The sequence below is a fragment of the Staurois parvus genome, unplaced genomic scaffold, assembly GCF_062004578.1.
Source record: "Staurois parvus isolate SC_StPar_1 unplaced genomic scaffold, SC_StPar_1.0 ptg002113l, whole genome shotgun sequence".
Classification (NCBI taxonomy): Eukaryota; Metazoa; Chordata; class Amphibia; order Anura; family Ranidae; genus Staurois; species Staurois parvus.
This window is the reverse complement of record NW_028319909.1, coordinates 1882589-1897906: the sequence shown is the minus strand read 5'-3', so window position 1 is coordinate 1897906 and position 15318 is coordinate 1882589. Positions and strand designations below refer to the sequence as shown.

Sequence of the window (15318 nt, the reverse complement as noted above, 5' to 3'; positions counted from 1 at the left end):
ACCGTGCTTCCCATCCCTTCGTGTTTCTAACAGCCTTTCAAACATATTCCACTCCTGTTTTAATCTCAGGGGTTTCGGGAGGTTTCCAATAAAGCATTTCAATTGATGATATTTCCACTCATCTATTCTAATAAAAATATCTCCCTTCTTCTCTATTAAATCTTTAAGTGATCTCAATTCCCCCTCCACCAGAACATCTCTCAGTTGGGTATCCTCCTTTCTAAACCATCTCCCTGATATCTTATTCTTTCCCGGGGGAAAGTACTCAGTGTTTGTGAGAGGCATTAGTATTGAATTAAATTCCCATTTCATGTTTTTGTGTAAATTGTCCCATACCCTTAAAACATTTAAAGTGTAAATACTTGTGCTTTCTTTAATTCCCCTAAACTGTGCTGGAACCCATATCATCTGACTCAGTCTAATTCCACTAAGATCATTTTCAATAGTTACCCAACTTTTCCCCTTGTGGTTAAATGTCCAGTCATATATTCTTGCTAAAACGACTGCTTTATAGTATCTCTTGACATCTGGTAGACCCAATCCCCCTTTCTCTTTAGTCCTACTCAATGTTTCATGTGCTATTCTAGGTTTTTTATTCTTCTATATGTATCTTGTTAACATTTTTTTTATTATCTTAAAGAAGGCCTCTGGAATTTTAATTGGTACCATTTGAAATCTATACAATATTTTAGGCATAATTACCATTTTGACTAGGTTTATACGTCCTATCCAGGATGGGTTTCCTCCTTCTAGTCTTTTTAAATCTTCCCTGATCTCGTTTATCAAAGAAATATAGTTTAATCTATACAAATGCTTAGATGAGGCAGTGAGTTTTATTCCTAGGTATTTTATCTCTTTTTCTCTCCATATAAAGGGGAATTCTTTTTGTAGTTTTTCTTTTTCCTTCTTTGATATATTAATATTCAAGATCTCTGTTTTCGTTGGGTTAATTTTTAGATTTGATAGTTCACCGTACTCCTTCAAGATCTTCATTATATTTGGGAGAGTTATTCGGGGGTTCCCCACATAGAACAATAAGTCGTCCGCAAAGGCCGCTACTTTATGTTCTATAGTTTCTATCTGAATTCCCTTTACCGCTCCACTGTTCCTTATTGTTGACAACAGAGGTTCGAGTGACAACACATATAGTAAAGGGGACAGTGGGCAGCCCTGTCTTGTTCCATTAGACATTCCAATGGGTTCTGATCTCTCCCCATTTACCGTGATGATTGCAGTAGGCTCCCTATATAATTTACTTATCCACTCACGCATTCTATCACCTATCCCCAGCACTTTTAAGTTGTCCATCATAAAGCCCCAGTCCACTCTATCAAATGCCTTCTCTGCATCAATTGACAAGAGCACCACCGGGGCTTTCCCTTTTCTACTTTTCTGAATAAGCATCAGGGTTCTCAGGCCGTTATCTCTACCCTCTCTCCCAGGTACGAAGCCCACCTGATCTCCATGGATCCATTCAGGCATTAGATCTTTCAACCTGTTTGCTAAAACCTTTGCATACAGTTTGGTATCTGTGTTCAATAATGAAATAGGTCTATAGCTGGAGCACTGAGATGGGTCTTTTCCCTCCTTGTGAATAAGTACTACGTGGGCCTGTAAAGATTCTCTCCTCACTTCCATCCCACCTCCCAAAGCATTCATATATTTTTCCAGTTTGGGTAACAGCACTTCACTAAATTTCTTATAGTACTTAACTGTATAGCCATCCGGGCCTGGGCTTCCCCCCCCCCCCCTGTACTTCTTAATGCTGTTTTAATTTCTTCCTGGGAAATTTCCACGTCCAAGGAGTTCAACTGTGCTTCACTTAGTTTTGGTAATCCCGCGTTTTTTAAATATATCATCTTTTTTTCATTAATTCCCTCTTGAGCTTCTTTTAGAGGACCTTGGGGACTAATATTATATAACTTTCTATAATACTCCGTAAACACTTTAATAATCTCTTTAGTTGAGTGTGCCAACTCCCCCTTAGGACTTTTTATCTTTTCTATATAGTTCCTATTTTTCTTTTTATTCAAAGCTCTCATTAGATATTTTCCTGGTCTATCTCCCCATCTATATCTCTCATTTAAAACCCTGTTGTATACTCTTCTCTTCTCCTCGTCCATCAACCTCTCTAGCTCATCTTTTTTATCCATTAACTTCTGTCTTGTATCTTTTGTTATCTTCTTTTTATGGATCTGCTCCAGGTCCAGTATTTCTTTTAGAAGCCCACTGACCCTCTCTCTTCTTTCTTTTTTCTTCCTTGCTCCTGCCGCAATCAAGATTCCTCTTATAAAAACCTTGTGACTTTCCCAAACTGTAGCCATCGATACTTCCTCTGTTTCGTTCTCCTTAAAATAGACCTTAATCTCTTTCTCGATTTTCTGGGCTAAATCCTCATCCAGAAGAAGAGCCTCATTTAACCTCCACCCCAATCCTCCAGTCAATCTTCTTCCCCATCCCATTTTCATTACGACCGGGGCATGATCCGAGAACGTTCTTGTCTCTATATCAATTTTAACCAGATGTTCTATAAGTTGATGGTCTATTAAGATGTAATCTAATCTTGAGTACGTCTCATGTGCATTAGAGAAGAAGGTATAGTCTCTGTCTTTCATATGCATTATTCTCCAGGTGTCCACTAGTTGATACTCATGCATCACTCTCCTCAGAGCTCTCAGAGACCTACTCCCCTCTCTTTGCACAGAGGAGGTATTATCCTTTTGTGGGTCCATACAGAAATTTAAGTCTCCTGCAACTATCAATCGCCCTTTTTTAAATTCCATTAATTTTTTCAACAGACCCTTCATATACATCTCCGGGTTTTTATTGGGGCAGTATATATTGGCTAAAGTACACTCAATCCCCTGAAGTTTACCTTTTAAGAATAAAAATCTCCCCTCCGGATCGGTTCTTCTGTCCTCTAGCTCAAATCTCATATTCTTTGCCAAACCTATTGCAACCCCTTTTGCTCTTTTAATTGGAGAGTCTGCGTAATACCATATTGGATAGTATTTAGATTTCAATTTCACATTTGCCTCTATCTCAAAGTGCATCTCCTGTAAAAATACCACTGATGTTGCCCTATGATGTAACTCCTTAAACAACTTAAATCTCTTCCCTGGACAACTCAACCCGTTCACATTATAGGTTATAAACTGTATTTCTTCCATCCTTCCCAGTTCACTCCATTGCTCTTCCAAATTGCCTCTTCCTCTTTACCCCTACTGTCATGCAGAGTGTTAACCCAGTACCTCCTCCCCTCCCTCCCTCCAACCCAGCTCCCATCCCTCCCCTCCCCCCATCCCTCGATCTTTTTTTCCCCCCTACCCATATTTAGGCTTGAATACTGCCTATAAACCATTTGTGGATCAATTTCCACCACTGATTTGATGCTTTGGGCGTAAGCTCCACCCATGGCCAGCTAGCCTCTCCCTCGACCTCCCCAGATCCCCTCTCTCTATCCACAGGAAAATACAAAAATCTTTACTTCCCCCCTCAACTGAAGTTCCCGCGGGATTACCATTTCAACAAAGGTGGGGCCTGGGGGGTCGAGAGAGATAGAAGAGAGGGAAAAGAGAGAAAAAAAAAATAGTCCTCTTTTCTTGTATCTTCTGTTTCCCTTCTTTCTTCTTCTTCCCAGCCCACTATCGCCAATCTTTGCAGTTTCAGTCTGTCACAGAAATCCCTCAGGTCCTCCGGGTATCTCAAATATGCTGTTACGCCATTTTTCCAGCCAATTAAACAAGCTGGGGTACCCCATCTATACTGAACGTTCTGTTTTCTCATTTGTTCCAACAAGGATCTCAGGGATCTCTTCCTCCATAGGGTCTCTGGTGTTAGGTCCGCATAAATTTGGATATTTAAGTCTCCATACTTAATTAATGATTAGAGATGAGCGAATCGAACCAGGCGAACCGGAATTCGATACGAATTTCAGAAAATTTTCGATTCGCGGCGAATCCGAAATTTTGCCTACTTCGGGTGCGCGAATCAAAATTTTCCCGATCAGCCGGCAAAAGTGTCCCTGCAGAGAGCTCCGCTATTTCTGACATTTCTAAGACAGTTCCTTCACATGTACAGCGGTTGAAACATTGTATCTATTAGTTTCCATTTAGGATACAGATGTTTCAACCGCTGTACATGTGAAGGAGCTGTCAGAGAACTGTCAGAAATAGAGGAACTCTGCACATACACTTTTTGCCGGTTTGGAATTCTTATTTTCATCCTACTTCTTTTTCTTCTTCTTCTTCATCCTCATCCTCATCCTCAGAAGAAGAAGAGGATGAGGATGAGGATGAAGAAGAAGAAGAAGAAGAAGTAGGATGAAAATAAGAATAATTCCAAGCCGGCAAAAAGAGTATGTGCAGAGTTCCTCTATTTCTGACAGTTCTCTGACAGCTTCTTCACATGTACAGCGGTTGAAACATCTGTATCCTAAATGGAAACAAATAGATACAATGTTTCAACCGCTGTATGGAGTGAGTGTCCCAGAACTGTCATAAATAGTCTATTTCTGACAGTTCTATGACATTCCCTCCATACAGCGGTTGAAACCGCTGTATGGAGTGAATGTCCCAGAACTGTCAGAAATAGACAGAAACTGTCACAGAACTGTCCTTCTTCTCATCCTTCTCCTTATCCTTCTTCTCATCCTTCTCCTTCTTCTCATCCTTCTCCTTCTCCTTCTTCTCATCCTTCGCCTTCTTCTCATCCTTCTTCTCATCCTTCTTCTCATCCTTCTCCTTCTTCTCATCCTTCTCCTTCTTCTCATCCTTCTCCTTCTCCTTCTTCTCATCCTTCTCCTTCTTCTCATCCTTCTCCTTCTCCTTCTTCTCATCCTTCTCCTTCTTCTCATCCTTCTCCTTCTCCTTCTTCTCATCCTTCTCCTTCTTCTCATCCTTCTCCTTCTTCTCATCCTTCTCCATCTTCTCATCCTTCTCCTTCTCCTTCTTCTCATCCTTCTCCTTCTGCTTCTCCTTCTCCTTCTTCTCATCCTTCTCTTTCTTCTCATCCTTCTCCTTCTTCTCATCCTTCTCCTTCTTCTCATCCTTCTCCTTCTTCTCATCCTTCTTCTCATCCTTCTCCTTCTTCTCATCCTTCTCCTTCTTCTCATCCTTCTCCTTCTTCTCATCCTTCTCCTTCTTCTCATCCTTCTCCTTCTCCTTCTTCTCATCCTTCTCCTTCTCCATCTTCTCATCCTTCTCCTTCTCCTTCTTCTCATCCTTCTCCTTCTCCTTCTCCTTCTTCTCATCCTTCTCCTTCTCCTTCTTCTCATCCTTCTCCTTCTCCTTCTTCTCATCCTTCTCCTTCTTCTCATCCTTCTCCTTCTCCTTCTTCTCATCCTTCTCCTTCTTCTCATCCTTCTCCTTCTTCTCATCCTTCTCCTTCTTCTCATCCTTCTCCTTCTCCTTCTTCTCATCCTTCTCCTTCTCCTTCTCCTTCCTCATCTCCAAGGGCATTTAAATTAAAGGTACAGTGTTCTGCACTAATTTAAAGGCTCTCTGAAGCCTAGAAACCCTTTTTATAAGTCATCTTCGTAGCGAAAAAATTCGCATCGAATCAAATTTCTTCCTGGAATTCGCCGAATCAGCCGAATCGAATTTTTGAATACTTCGCTCATCTCTATTAATGATCTTCCTTTAATTTTCCTCCATATCTCCTCTTTGACCCCAAATTTTTGGAACTGGACCACTGTATCTCTTGATCTTTCCTTCTCCGCAGCTTGATTAAACTTTCCTATTCTAAACACTCCATCCAGTTTAATCCCGTCTGTTTCAGGTCTGTCTCTTATGGAGTTTAGAATTTTTACAACTAGGTCATATAGTGATTCCCCTTTTACTTGCTCTGGAATTCCTCGAACTCTAAGGTTACATCTTCTTTCTTTATTTTCTTGAACTTCCATCCTATAGAGCAATTTTTTCTGGGTATTCTCCAAGTAAGTTATTTTTTTCTCTAGATTATCTATGGTTTGGGCCTGGTTTTTAACTTTATCCTCTGTTTCTTCCACTCTCGATAGCAGGTGTCCTAGATCATTCCGCACAACTGTCATTTCTTGCTTTATCATTTTTTCCAAATTTTTAAACATTTCTATCATCTCCTTTTTATTTGGTGCTTGTAGTTCACCGTCCAATTCCCTTTTTTCCAAGCCCTCTGTTGTTAGGCGGCCACAGCTACCGTTCATACCCATTGATAATCTAGGACTGTTTCCCAGAGAAATGTCCATTTCCCCTTTTGCGCTTGCGCCTTGGGCCCTTTCTGGCGTAATATTTCCTTGCGATGTAAATTTCTTTATCGTACCTGTTTGAGACCCTTTGGGCCCTGTTCCCTTAGGACCTTTGTTCTTCATTTCCTCTAAATCTCTGATTTCTTCTCTTATTCTCAAAATGGAATTATATCAGTCCTTTAATTTATACACCAGACAAAACAAGCTGTTTTCCCTTATATTTATACTCTCCTAGAACACCTGGAGCTCTTCTCATCTTCTCTTTCTTAACCCAGGGAATCCTCCCCTCCTCTCCTTCACCCCTAGATTTCCCATATCACTCGGGGTTCCCCCATACGATAAGTCCCCAACAGCTCTCACTCACCCATCTTCTCCAAGCAGTGGCTCCGAGCTTAAGGGATAGGGCTTTCGCAGCAGCTCAGTCCAAGGGGGGATTCCTCTGGGTTTCACTCCTCTCCTCGTGCCCTTTGTCCAAGATCTTCACCAGAAAGAAGGGTAATTCTCTTCACTCTATTGGGTCACCAGACCCAGGATCCTTCCCTCAAGAGTCCTCCGCAGTCGGGCCCCCACTCCCAGCAACATCACTCCAATCATGTAGTGCAGGGGAGAGCCGGCGTGTCACTGCCGCTCTGACAGGGAGCCGGCCAGCGTCTCTGCCTCCCAGTAGTGCTTTGCGGCGAGCAGCGTGCTTACACCGCCCTGCTTCGATTCCCGGCAACCCGACAGCTGCACTGGAATTGCCGCAGCAAGTTCTTCTCCCGGAGGTCCGTGCCCGCTCTCCTCTCCCTTCACCACGCCAGTCTCTCCCCACTTGGAGCCCTCCTCAGTCAGGTAGGGCTTCTCTTCATGAGGGTCTCGGGAGGGTCAGTTTGGAGGTTATCGGAGAGCACTCACATCGTGCTCTCCGTCGCCGCCATGTTTAGGCTCTGCCCTCTGTATGTGAAATGGTTTGATACAGGAATGTTATACTATGTGATTTTAGAGAATGTCACTTTTTGTCATTTTCGAATTTCCCGCCGTTCCGTCCCCCGTACATCCTTTACGTCCCGATGCTCGCAGGGGATGGAACCCAGAAGACAGATGCCGGCATCCGCCGAATTACATTGCCAGGGACACTGCAGGAGGGACATCGCAGGAGCGCAGGACAAGGTAAGTGTACATTGCATGCAATCCATACAGTATATTGAGCAGATAATTCCATGGTGCAGTCCAATCTTCAAGTGATTCCCTCCCAGCAGGGGCAGACTAACCATTTGAGCACTCAGGCACTGCCTGAGGGCCCGGGGTCAGTAGGGGGCCCCATGAAATGCCCCTGTTACCTTTTTTATAGGCTTTTTTGGGTGTGCTTTGAGTGTGGGCAAGGACACAGGGGCCCCATGATCCCCTATTGCCCCGGGGGCCCCATGAGTTGTCAGTCCGCCCCTGCCTCCCAGGCAGGGGTGGACTGACCATTTGGGCTCTCGGGCACTGCTCGAGGGCCTGGGGTCAGTAGGGGGCCCCATGAGATGCCCCTGGTACCTTTCATAGGCTTTTCTGGGTGTGGTTTGAGTATGGGCAAGGACACAGGGGCCCCATGATCCCCTATTGCCCGGGAGCCCCATGAGCTGTCAGTCCGCCCCTGCTCCCAGGAGCATCATCTTAAAGATTATTATCCACAAATATATCCCGAGTGGAAGTAGACTCACCAAATGGAGATGACCAGTTACCTGAATACGCTGGTCATACAAATGCTGTTATTGAAACCACTACTGGTCTCCTTCCTCCACAGGCTTTGGCTTTTATTATCTTCATAAATATTCAAGGCAGATGGGATCAGAGGGTAAAACCAATGTCTTAAAAGAAATAGAATTCATTGAGTATAATCACCCACAAACACAGTCCTTCACCCAGCATGAAGGATAAAAGGTCCAGTGTTGTACAAGAGAAGTTCACCACTCGCTCCAACCTTGATTGACCTGAATTTGTGAAGGGTTTATTTAAATTTTTGTTTTCTTTTTATTTTGTTAGGAAATACATTACAGTCCTGAACCCAATAACCTTTATTCGGTGTATGAGAGCCCGAAATTTGAAGAGGAGCCTGTTTATTTGGAAGAGGAGCCTGATTATTTGGTAGAGGAGCCGGTCTATTTTGAAGAGGAGTCTGATTCTTTCGAAGAAGACTCTATTTATGAGAACACATGAGTTTTCCAGAAGATATCTCGAGAATGCTTAGGTGGATTAGAAATGTACAATGTGACTTTCATACATAGGGTTCAATGATCAGTATCCATCAAAGATACTATCTGCATGTAGTTGGTAGGTTATCATTAGTTCTCTCCGCATTCATCTGGCCTTCTGTGTGTCCTCCAGATGCTATGAGGACCCTGGATACTGTGGGTACTTGAATGGAGGACCTTAAGACTGTAAGCTACACTGGGCCCAAGACAGATGTAAGAGAAATGTTGGTGTGCTTTGGAGGATGGGAAGCCTCAGGTGTCAAAATAATTGGTGTCACTAAGTATACCTTAATTTGGGGGGGGGGGGGTGCAGTGAAAAAGCAACCTGGCTTTTAGAAGGCATTCTCAATGTATATTTCATATTTACCACCGGCAACAATCATCAGGCAAAGAACCATCTTTTTCTTAAGGCTGATTTACTACTATGCCATGAATAGCCTGAATAGTCTATTGTATGTATTGAATAGACACAGGGGTGGACTGACCATTTGGAAACTCGGGCACTGCCCGAGGGCCCGGGGTCAGTAGGGGGCCCCATGAGATGCCCCTGGTACCTTTTTGATAGGCTTTGTGGAGTTTGGGCAAGGACACAGGGGCCCCATGATCCCCTATTGCCCGGGGGCCCCATGAGTTCTCAGTCCGCCCCTGAATAGACAGGGATAGTAGAGGTAAGTTACGTACACAACTGAATGACTCAGAGCCGGGATATATCCCCTCCTTCTAGCAGAAATATGCCTTTTTCTGAGTTTTCATTTAAACAGCAAGTATGTAAGTGCTGAGCTTTCTACTTGTAATTTCTGCAGTAGTGTACAACAAGCCTATATTTTGTACACCGAAAAAACAATGTGAAAACATTTTTTTATTGTTTTTAATAATAGATTTTAGATATGTTAAAGTAAGTGTGTCATGATTTTGTATATATTCTCTTTATTTATTATAGTCAGGGATAAACAAATTTTTATATTAAAAAATGGGATTTTCTCTCCTTTTTTATTCAGGTAAATAAACTATTTAGTATTACAATGTTATGTTTTATATTATCTGGACAGCTCGTGGAGCTCTGAGCTCATTTGTGTTTTGCAATTTTTCTTTACTGCATATTGTCCAGTAGCTTAAGCTTTGTACACATAAATCAGTGAATCAGGGCAGAGGCTTCATCTCCATGACTACATAGGACTCTTGTCTATACCAGGTTTCAATCAGAAACTGTCTGAAAGAAAAAAATGTCTGCCCTGCTCACATAGTGATTGATATACTATAGATATATACACTATATTGCCAAAAGTATTGGGCCAGCACTCCAAATCATGTGATTCAGGTGTTCCAATCACCTCCACAGACACAGGTGTATAAAATCAAGCCCCTGGGCAGGCAGACTGCTTCTACAAACATTGGTGAAAGAATGGGTCGCTCTCAGGAGCTCAGTGACTCCAAGCGTGGTCCCGTGATAGGTTGCCACCTGTGCAATAAGTCCATCCGTGACATTTCCTGGCTACTAAATATTCCACGCTCAACTGTTAGTGGGATTATAACAAAGTGGAAGCAACTGGGAACAACAGCAACTCAGCCACCAAGTAGTAGGCCACGTCACATGACAGAGCGGGGTCAGCACATGCTGAAGCGCACAGTGCGCAGAAGTCACCAACTGTCTGCAGAGTCAATAGCTAAAGACCTCCAAACTTGGTGTGGCCTTCAGATTAGCACAACAACAATGCGTAGAGAGCTTCATGGAATGGGTTTCCATGGCCGAGCAACTGCATCCAAGCCTTACATCACCAAGTGCAATGCAAAGCGTCGGATGCCGTGGTGTAAAGCACGCTGCAACTGGACTCTAGAGTAGTGGAGACGTGTTCTCTGGAGTGACCAATCACGCTTCTCTGTCTGGCAATCCGATGAACGTGTCTGGGTTTGGCCGTTGCCAAAAGAACAGTACTTGCCTGATTGCATTGTACCAAGTGTAATGTTTGGTGGAGGGGGGATTATGGTGTGGGGTTGCTTTTCAGGGGTTGGGCTTGGCCCCCTAGTTCCAGTGAAGGAAACTCTAAAGGCATCATCATACCAAGACATTTTCGACAATTTCATGCTCCCAACTTTGTGGGAAGTGTTTGGGGACGGCCCCTTCCTGTTCCAACATGACTGCACACCAGTACACAAAGCACGGTCCATAAAGACATGGAGGAGCCAGTTTGGGGTGGAGGAACCTGACTGGCCTGCACAGAGTCCTGACCTCAACCCCATAGAACACCTTTGGGATGAATTAGAGCGGAGACTGCGAGCCAGGCCTCCTCCCCCGACATCAGTGCCTGACCTCACAATGCTGTTCTGGAAGAATGGTCCAACCTTCCCATAGACATCCTCCTAAACCTTGTGGACAGACTTCCCAGATGGGTTGAAGCTGTTATAGGTGCAAAGGGCGGGGCCAACTCAATATTTAACTATATACATATATATATATATATAAAACATAACTGAATTCATAAATATAAACTGTATATTATCACCTACTGTATGTGATGACTCGGCACTGGAATATCCATAGACAAGATGTTTACCTTGATGTATTTGGTCTAAGGCAGTGGTCTCCAAATGGTGGCCCTTTGCTTGCCTTTATCTGGCCCTTGGGGCTCTATTCTTTTCACTGACACCAATGATAGGACGCTACTCCTCCCCTAATACTAAACATGGGGCACTATTTCTCCCACTGACACCAGGACATTTTCTACTCCCATTGGCCACAGTCCAACCCCCTAAGGTCTGAAGGACAGTAAACTGGCCCATTGTTTAGAAAGTTTGGAGACCCCTGGTCTAAAATATCAAGCATAATATAATTTAGAGATAAAATGGAAATAAGACTAGAATACCAGAAAGAGCTATATATAATAATATAATATATTTATTAATTTTGTCTGATAAAAAATTTAGAAAAAAATAGTCAAATATAACCAAGCTATGATTTCCTCCCTGTCTATCTCTATGCAGACTAGACTCCTGTCTAGTACAGGTCTGATCTATCAAAAGGACCCTTTAGAGCAGTGGTTCTCAACCTGTGGGTCGTGATCCCTTTGGGGGTCGAATGACCCTTTCACAGGGGTCGCCTAAGACCATCGGGAAAACACATATTTCCGATGTGTAATGAGCAGCTACTGTGTTGAAAGCAACTACTGTGTTGAAAGCAGCTACTGTGTTGAAAGCAGCTACTGTGTTGAAAGCAGCAGTATTGGAGGTAAAACGACACTTCATGAATTAGAATTACTGGGTAAATAATTTTATGGTTGGGGGTCACCACAACATGAGGAACTGTATTAAAGGGTCGCGGCATTAGGAAGGCTGAGAACCTCTGCTTTAGAGAGTAACATGGGTTTGGCTTTTAACATTGCTGCACATTGATTTTTTTTCATCTACCTTCAAGAGATATCTTCCCATGTTTCCAAATCTCACTGCAAACGTTCTTAGACTCTTTGTAGGGAGGTTATGGAAAATGAGCCGTTTCCCTCACAAGCTTTTTTTTCAATTTCCTTTACATTCTTGCATTAAAATACTATTTAAAATGATTAAAAATATTATTTAAAGTTTACATAAAGCCATTTTCACACTGAAATGTGTGTCCTCTCCTTCCAGCTGTGAAGACTCCAAACTTCTCTATCTCCCATCATGTTCAGTCCCCGGTGACAATGGTCACCAGTACAAAAAGAGAAGGTGGATCTACCAGCAAGGAAACAGACAGCTAAAAAAAACCTGACAAGGATTTGCACACTTGACATTTTTACAGCAGCTGTTTTTATTATTTCAGGTACTTACAGTGGGGATCGAAAGTTTGGGCACCCCAGCTAAAAATTTGTATTCATGTGCATAAAGAAGCCAAGGAAAGATGGAAAAATCTCCAAAAGGCATCAAATTACAGATTAGACATTCTTATAAAATGTCAACAAAAGTTAGATTTTATTTCCATCATTTACACTTTCAAAATAACAGGAAAAAAAAAATGGCGTCTGCAAAAGTTTGGGCACCCTGCAGAGTTAATATCTTGTACTGCCCAGCTGGGGTGCCCAAACTTTCGATCCCCACTGTATATAGTTCCATCAATTTACATATATATTGTACATTCACATCAGTCCCTAACCCTCAAGGGGCGTACAATCTAAGGTCCCTAACTCACATTCATACATACACATACTAGGGACAATTTACACAGCACTTTACATATATATTGTACATTCACATCAGTCCCTAACCCTCAAGGGGTGTACAATCTAAGGTCCCTAACTCACACATTCATACATACACATACTAGGGACAATTTAGACAGGATTCAATTCACCTACCAGCATGTCTGGAGAGTGGGAGAAAACCAGAGTACATAGAGGAAACCCACACAGTCACAGGGAGAACATGCAAACTCCAGGCAGGTGGAGCTGTGGCTGGGATTCAAACCAGCAACCCTAGTACTGCCAGGCAGAAGTGCTAACCATTTAGCCTCTGTGCCACCCACAGTTTTTAACCTTTGATGTTTTTTTTCTACAGCCAGTAACCACCCCAGCATGTTATCCTATGTGTCCATACATACATAGACTGTAATCAACGTTTTTTGGCTGGAAAAAAAAAACCCAGGACTAGTGGGTTTCTATAGAAGTTTTTTTATTTGTAAAAATTCTCTAACGCTGAAAAACGAGGCAAAATGCGGTAAAACACAGTAAAACACTGCAAATTGGCATTTTTGGACTTTTTTTACCAAAAAAGGGGGGGTAAAAAAAATGCTAAAAAATGCAATCGCAGAAAAACACGGGAAAACACAGCTAATCGCGGCAAAATGCCGCTAAATACTAATGCAAATAAAAGCTAAAAAATTCACGTTTTTAACGTGACTTTACACAGCTAACGTTACCAGCGTTAGCAAAACGTTCCCCCAGTGTGCATGAGGACTAACATTCCAAACGTATAACTGAAAAAAGAAAAGTCTTGGCTTTCAGTACAATTTAAAGGAGAATTAATTTTTGCCAAAGAAAATAAACAAGTCATAAACAGTATTTAAAATCTGACAAATATCCAAACCTGTACTATGTACAAAACTAAAGAAAGGAAAATCAATGTAGACTCCAGTGAGCCTTTAGAGTAATTCCATTATGAGCTATGGAATTTTTATCTCTGAGTAGTCTGTATCGGATTGTTCTGCTTTGTCCGTGGACACCCCTTTGGAGAACTTTACCGATGAATAATTAAGATCCTCCTCAGCAGAGGGGCAATTTTCCTAAAATAGGAAAGAAGATAACAAAAAATGTAAACAATAAAAAACAAGGTTTATAGCAGAAAACAAAATAACAAATTGTGTTCAATGTTCAATGTGATTTTTTTATTTAAACAAAAATGTATTTTATTTATTTATTTAAAAAAAAAAAATAATAATAATATTTCAGCTTACCAATTCTTAAATGTGGTGACTGCATTAGTTTGCACTTTCTAGAAAAATTTACAGTGAAAATAACTTTTTCCTCAAGAACAGAAAATGCCAAAATATTGCAGCTTACCAATTCTTAGGTGTGGTGGCTGCATTCATTTTCACTTTGTGAAAAGAACATTTTTGCTCTTGTCACTACCTGTGAACGCACAAAGAACCTTATATAAAACTACTAGTCCCACCAATTCCCTATGTAATGGAAATGAACAAAGGAAAACCTCTACACCTCCTCCCTTGGCCAACCCATACACTCTCACGGCTTCAACTACCACCTATATGCCGACGACACACAAATCTATCTCTCAACCCCCCCACCTCACCCCCTCAGTCTCTGCCCGAATCACACACCTACTGAGCGACATATCTGACTGGATGTCGCTCCACTTCCTTAAACTGAACCTCTCCAAGACCGAGTTTCTTGTCTTCCCCCCAGCCCGGACACCACCCCCCATTGACTTCTTCTCCACTCTTCCTACCACTCCATCCCCCACAGCTATCTCCTCCTGTGCCACCATCCCCTCCCTCCTAGATTGTAAGCTTGAAAGAGCAGGGCCCTCGAACCCCTCATGTTTTGCATTGTATTGGTATTGTTCTGTCACATGTTCTGTCCCCCTTTGTAATGTACAGCGCTGAGCGAACTATCGGCGCTTTATAAATACTGTATAATAATAATAATGTTTAAAGTTCAGCCCATATGACAACCATGGCTCCTTCCATACAAACAATGGATAAATTAGTGTAAAAAAGAAAGGACAGCAGGATACTCAATAGAGAAGATGGGACTTTCAGGGTGCATGAACACGAATACAAACCATATTAAAAAGTTATATAATTTGTATTTCGTATTTTTGTAAAAAACACAAAAGGAAAAAAATACAGAAATATAAAAACTATTTCAGTACTAAAAGTAAAACGGAGATTCAAACTTGGTTATGTAATTGTAGTTACTCCCTACATGTTTCGCCCTCACGGGCTTCTTCAGGGGAGATTTTTTTTTAAGAAAATTCTACCGCCGAGGCAGTCTAGAGCTATATCTAAGAAAAATTATACAAAGGACAGGCGGTGTGTTGTTTGCAGGATCAGTAGATAAAAATGAAGAAAATAAAAACCTGAAAAAAAGAAAACTAATCACAACATCTAATGACTGGTAAGCTACAGCATTTCACATTGTTTTGTTTTTGGCTTTAGATAAATTTTAGTCCACCAACCTTGGGTTTTTCCTTTTCGACTTTTGCATATAAATGGCTCATGTCATCTGGTGGAACTTCCTGGGGTGACGGAATTTGTGTAGAGCACTCAGCATCTGACTTTGTTGTTGGCTGTTCTCTATTAAAAAAAAAAAAAAAAATCTCTGAATATTAAAGTAGTCTTGCCGCTCATCTAATAATCTACTCTTGCTATCTTTTTGACACTACAGCCCTTGGATA

The 15318-nt window shown here is 41.9% G+C and overlaps 1 protein-coding gene across 1 annotated transcript in view; it reads right to left on the bottom strand.

Moving 5' to 3' along the window:
* Positions 1-11310: 11310 nt before the first annotated feature.
* Positions 11311-15318, bottom strand: part of LOC149432712 (uncharacterized) — a 39576-nt gene continuing 35568 nt past the window's right edge. The window contains exons 11-12 of the mRNA XM_089664974.1: positions 15100-15217; positions 11311-13684 (exon numbers count right to left, since the gene is read on the bottom strand). Coding sequence (XP_089521100.1) covers positions 13565-13684; positions 15100-15217 — 238 coding nt within the window. The 3' untranslated portion in view covers positions 11311-13564. The remainder of the gene's footprint in view (positions 13685-15099; positions 15218-15318) is intronic.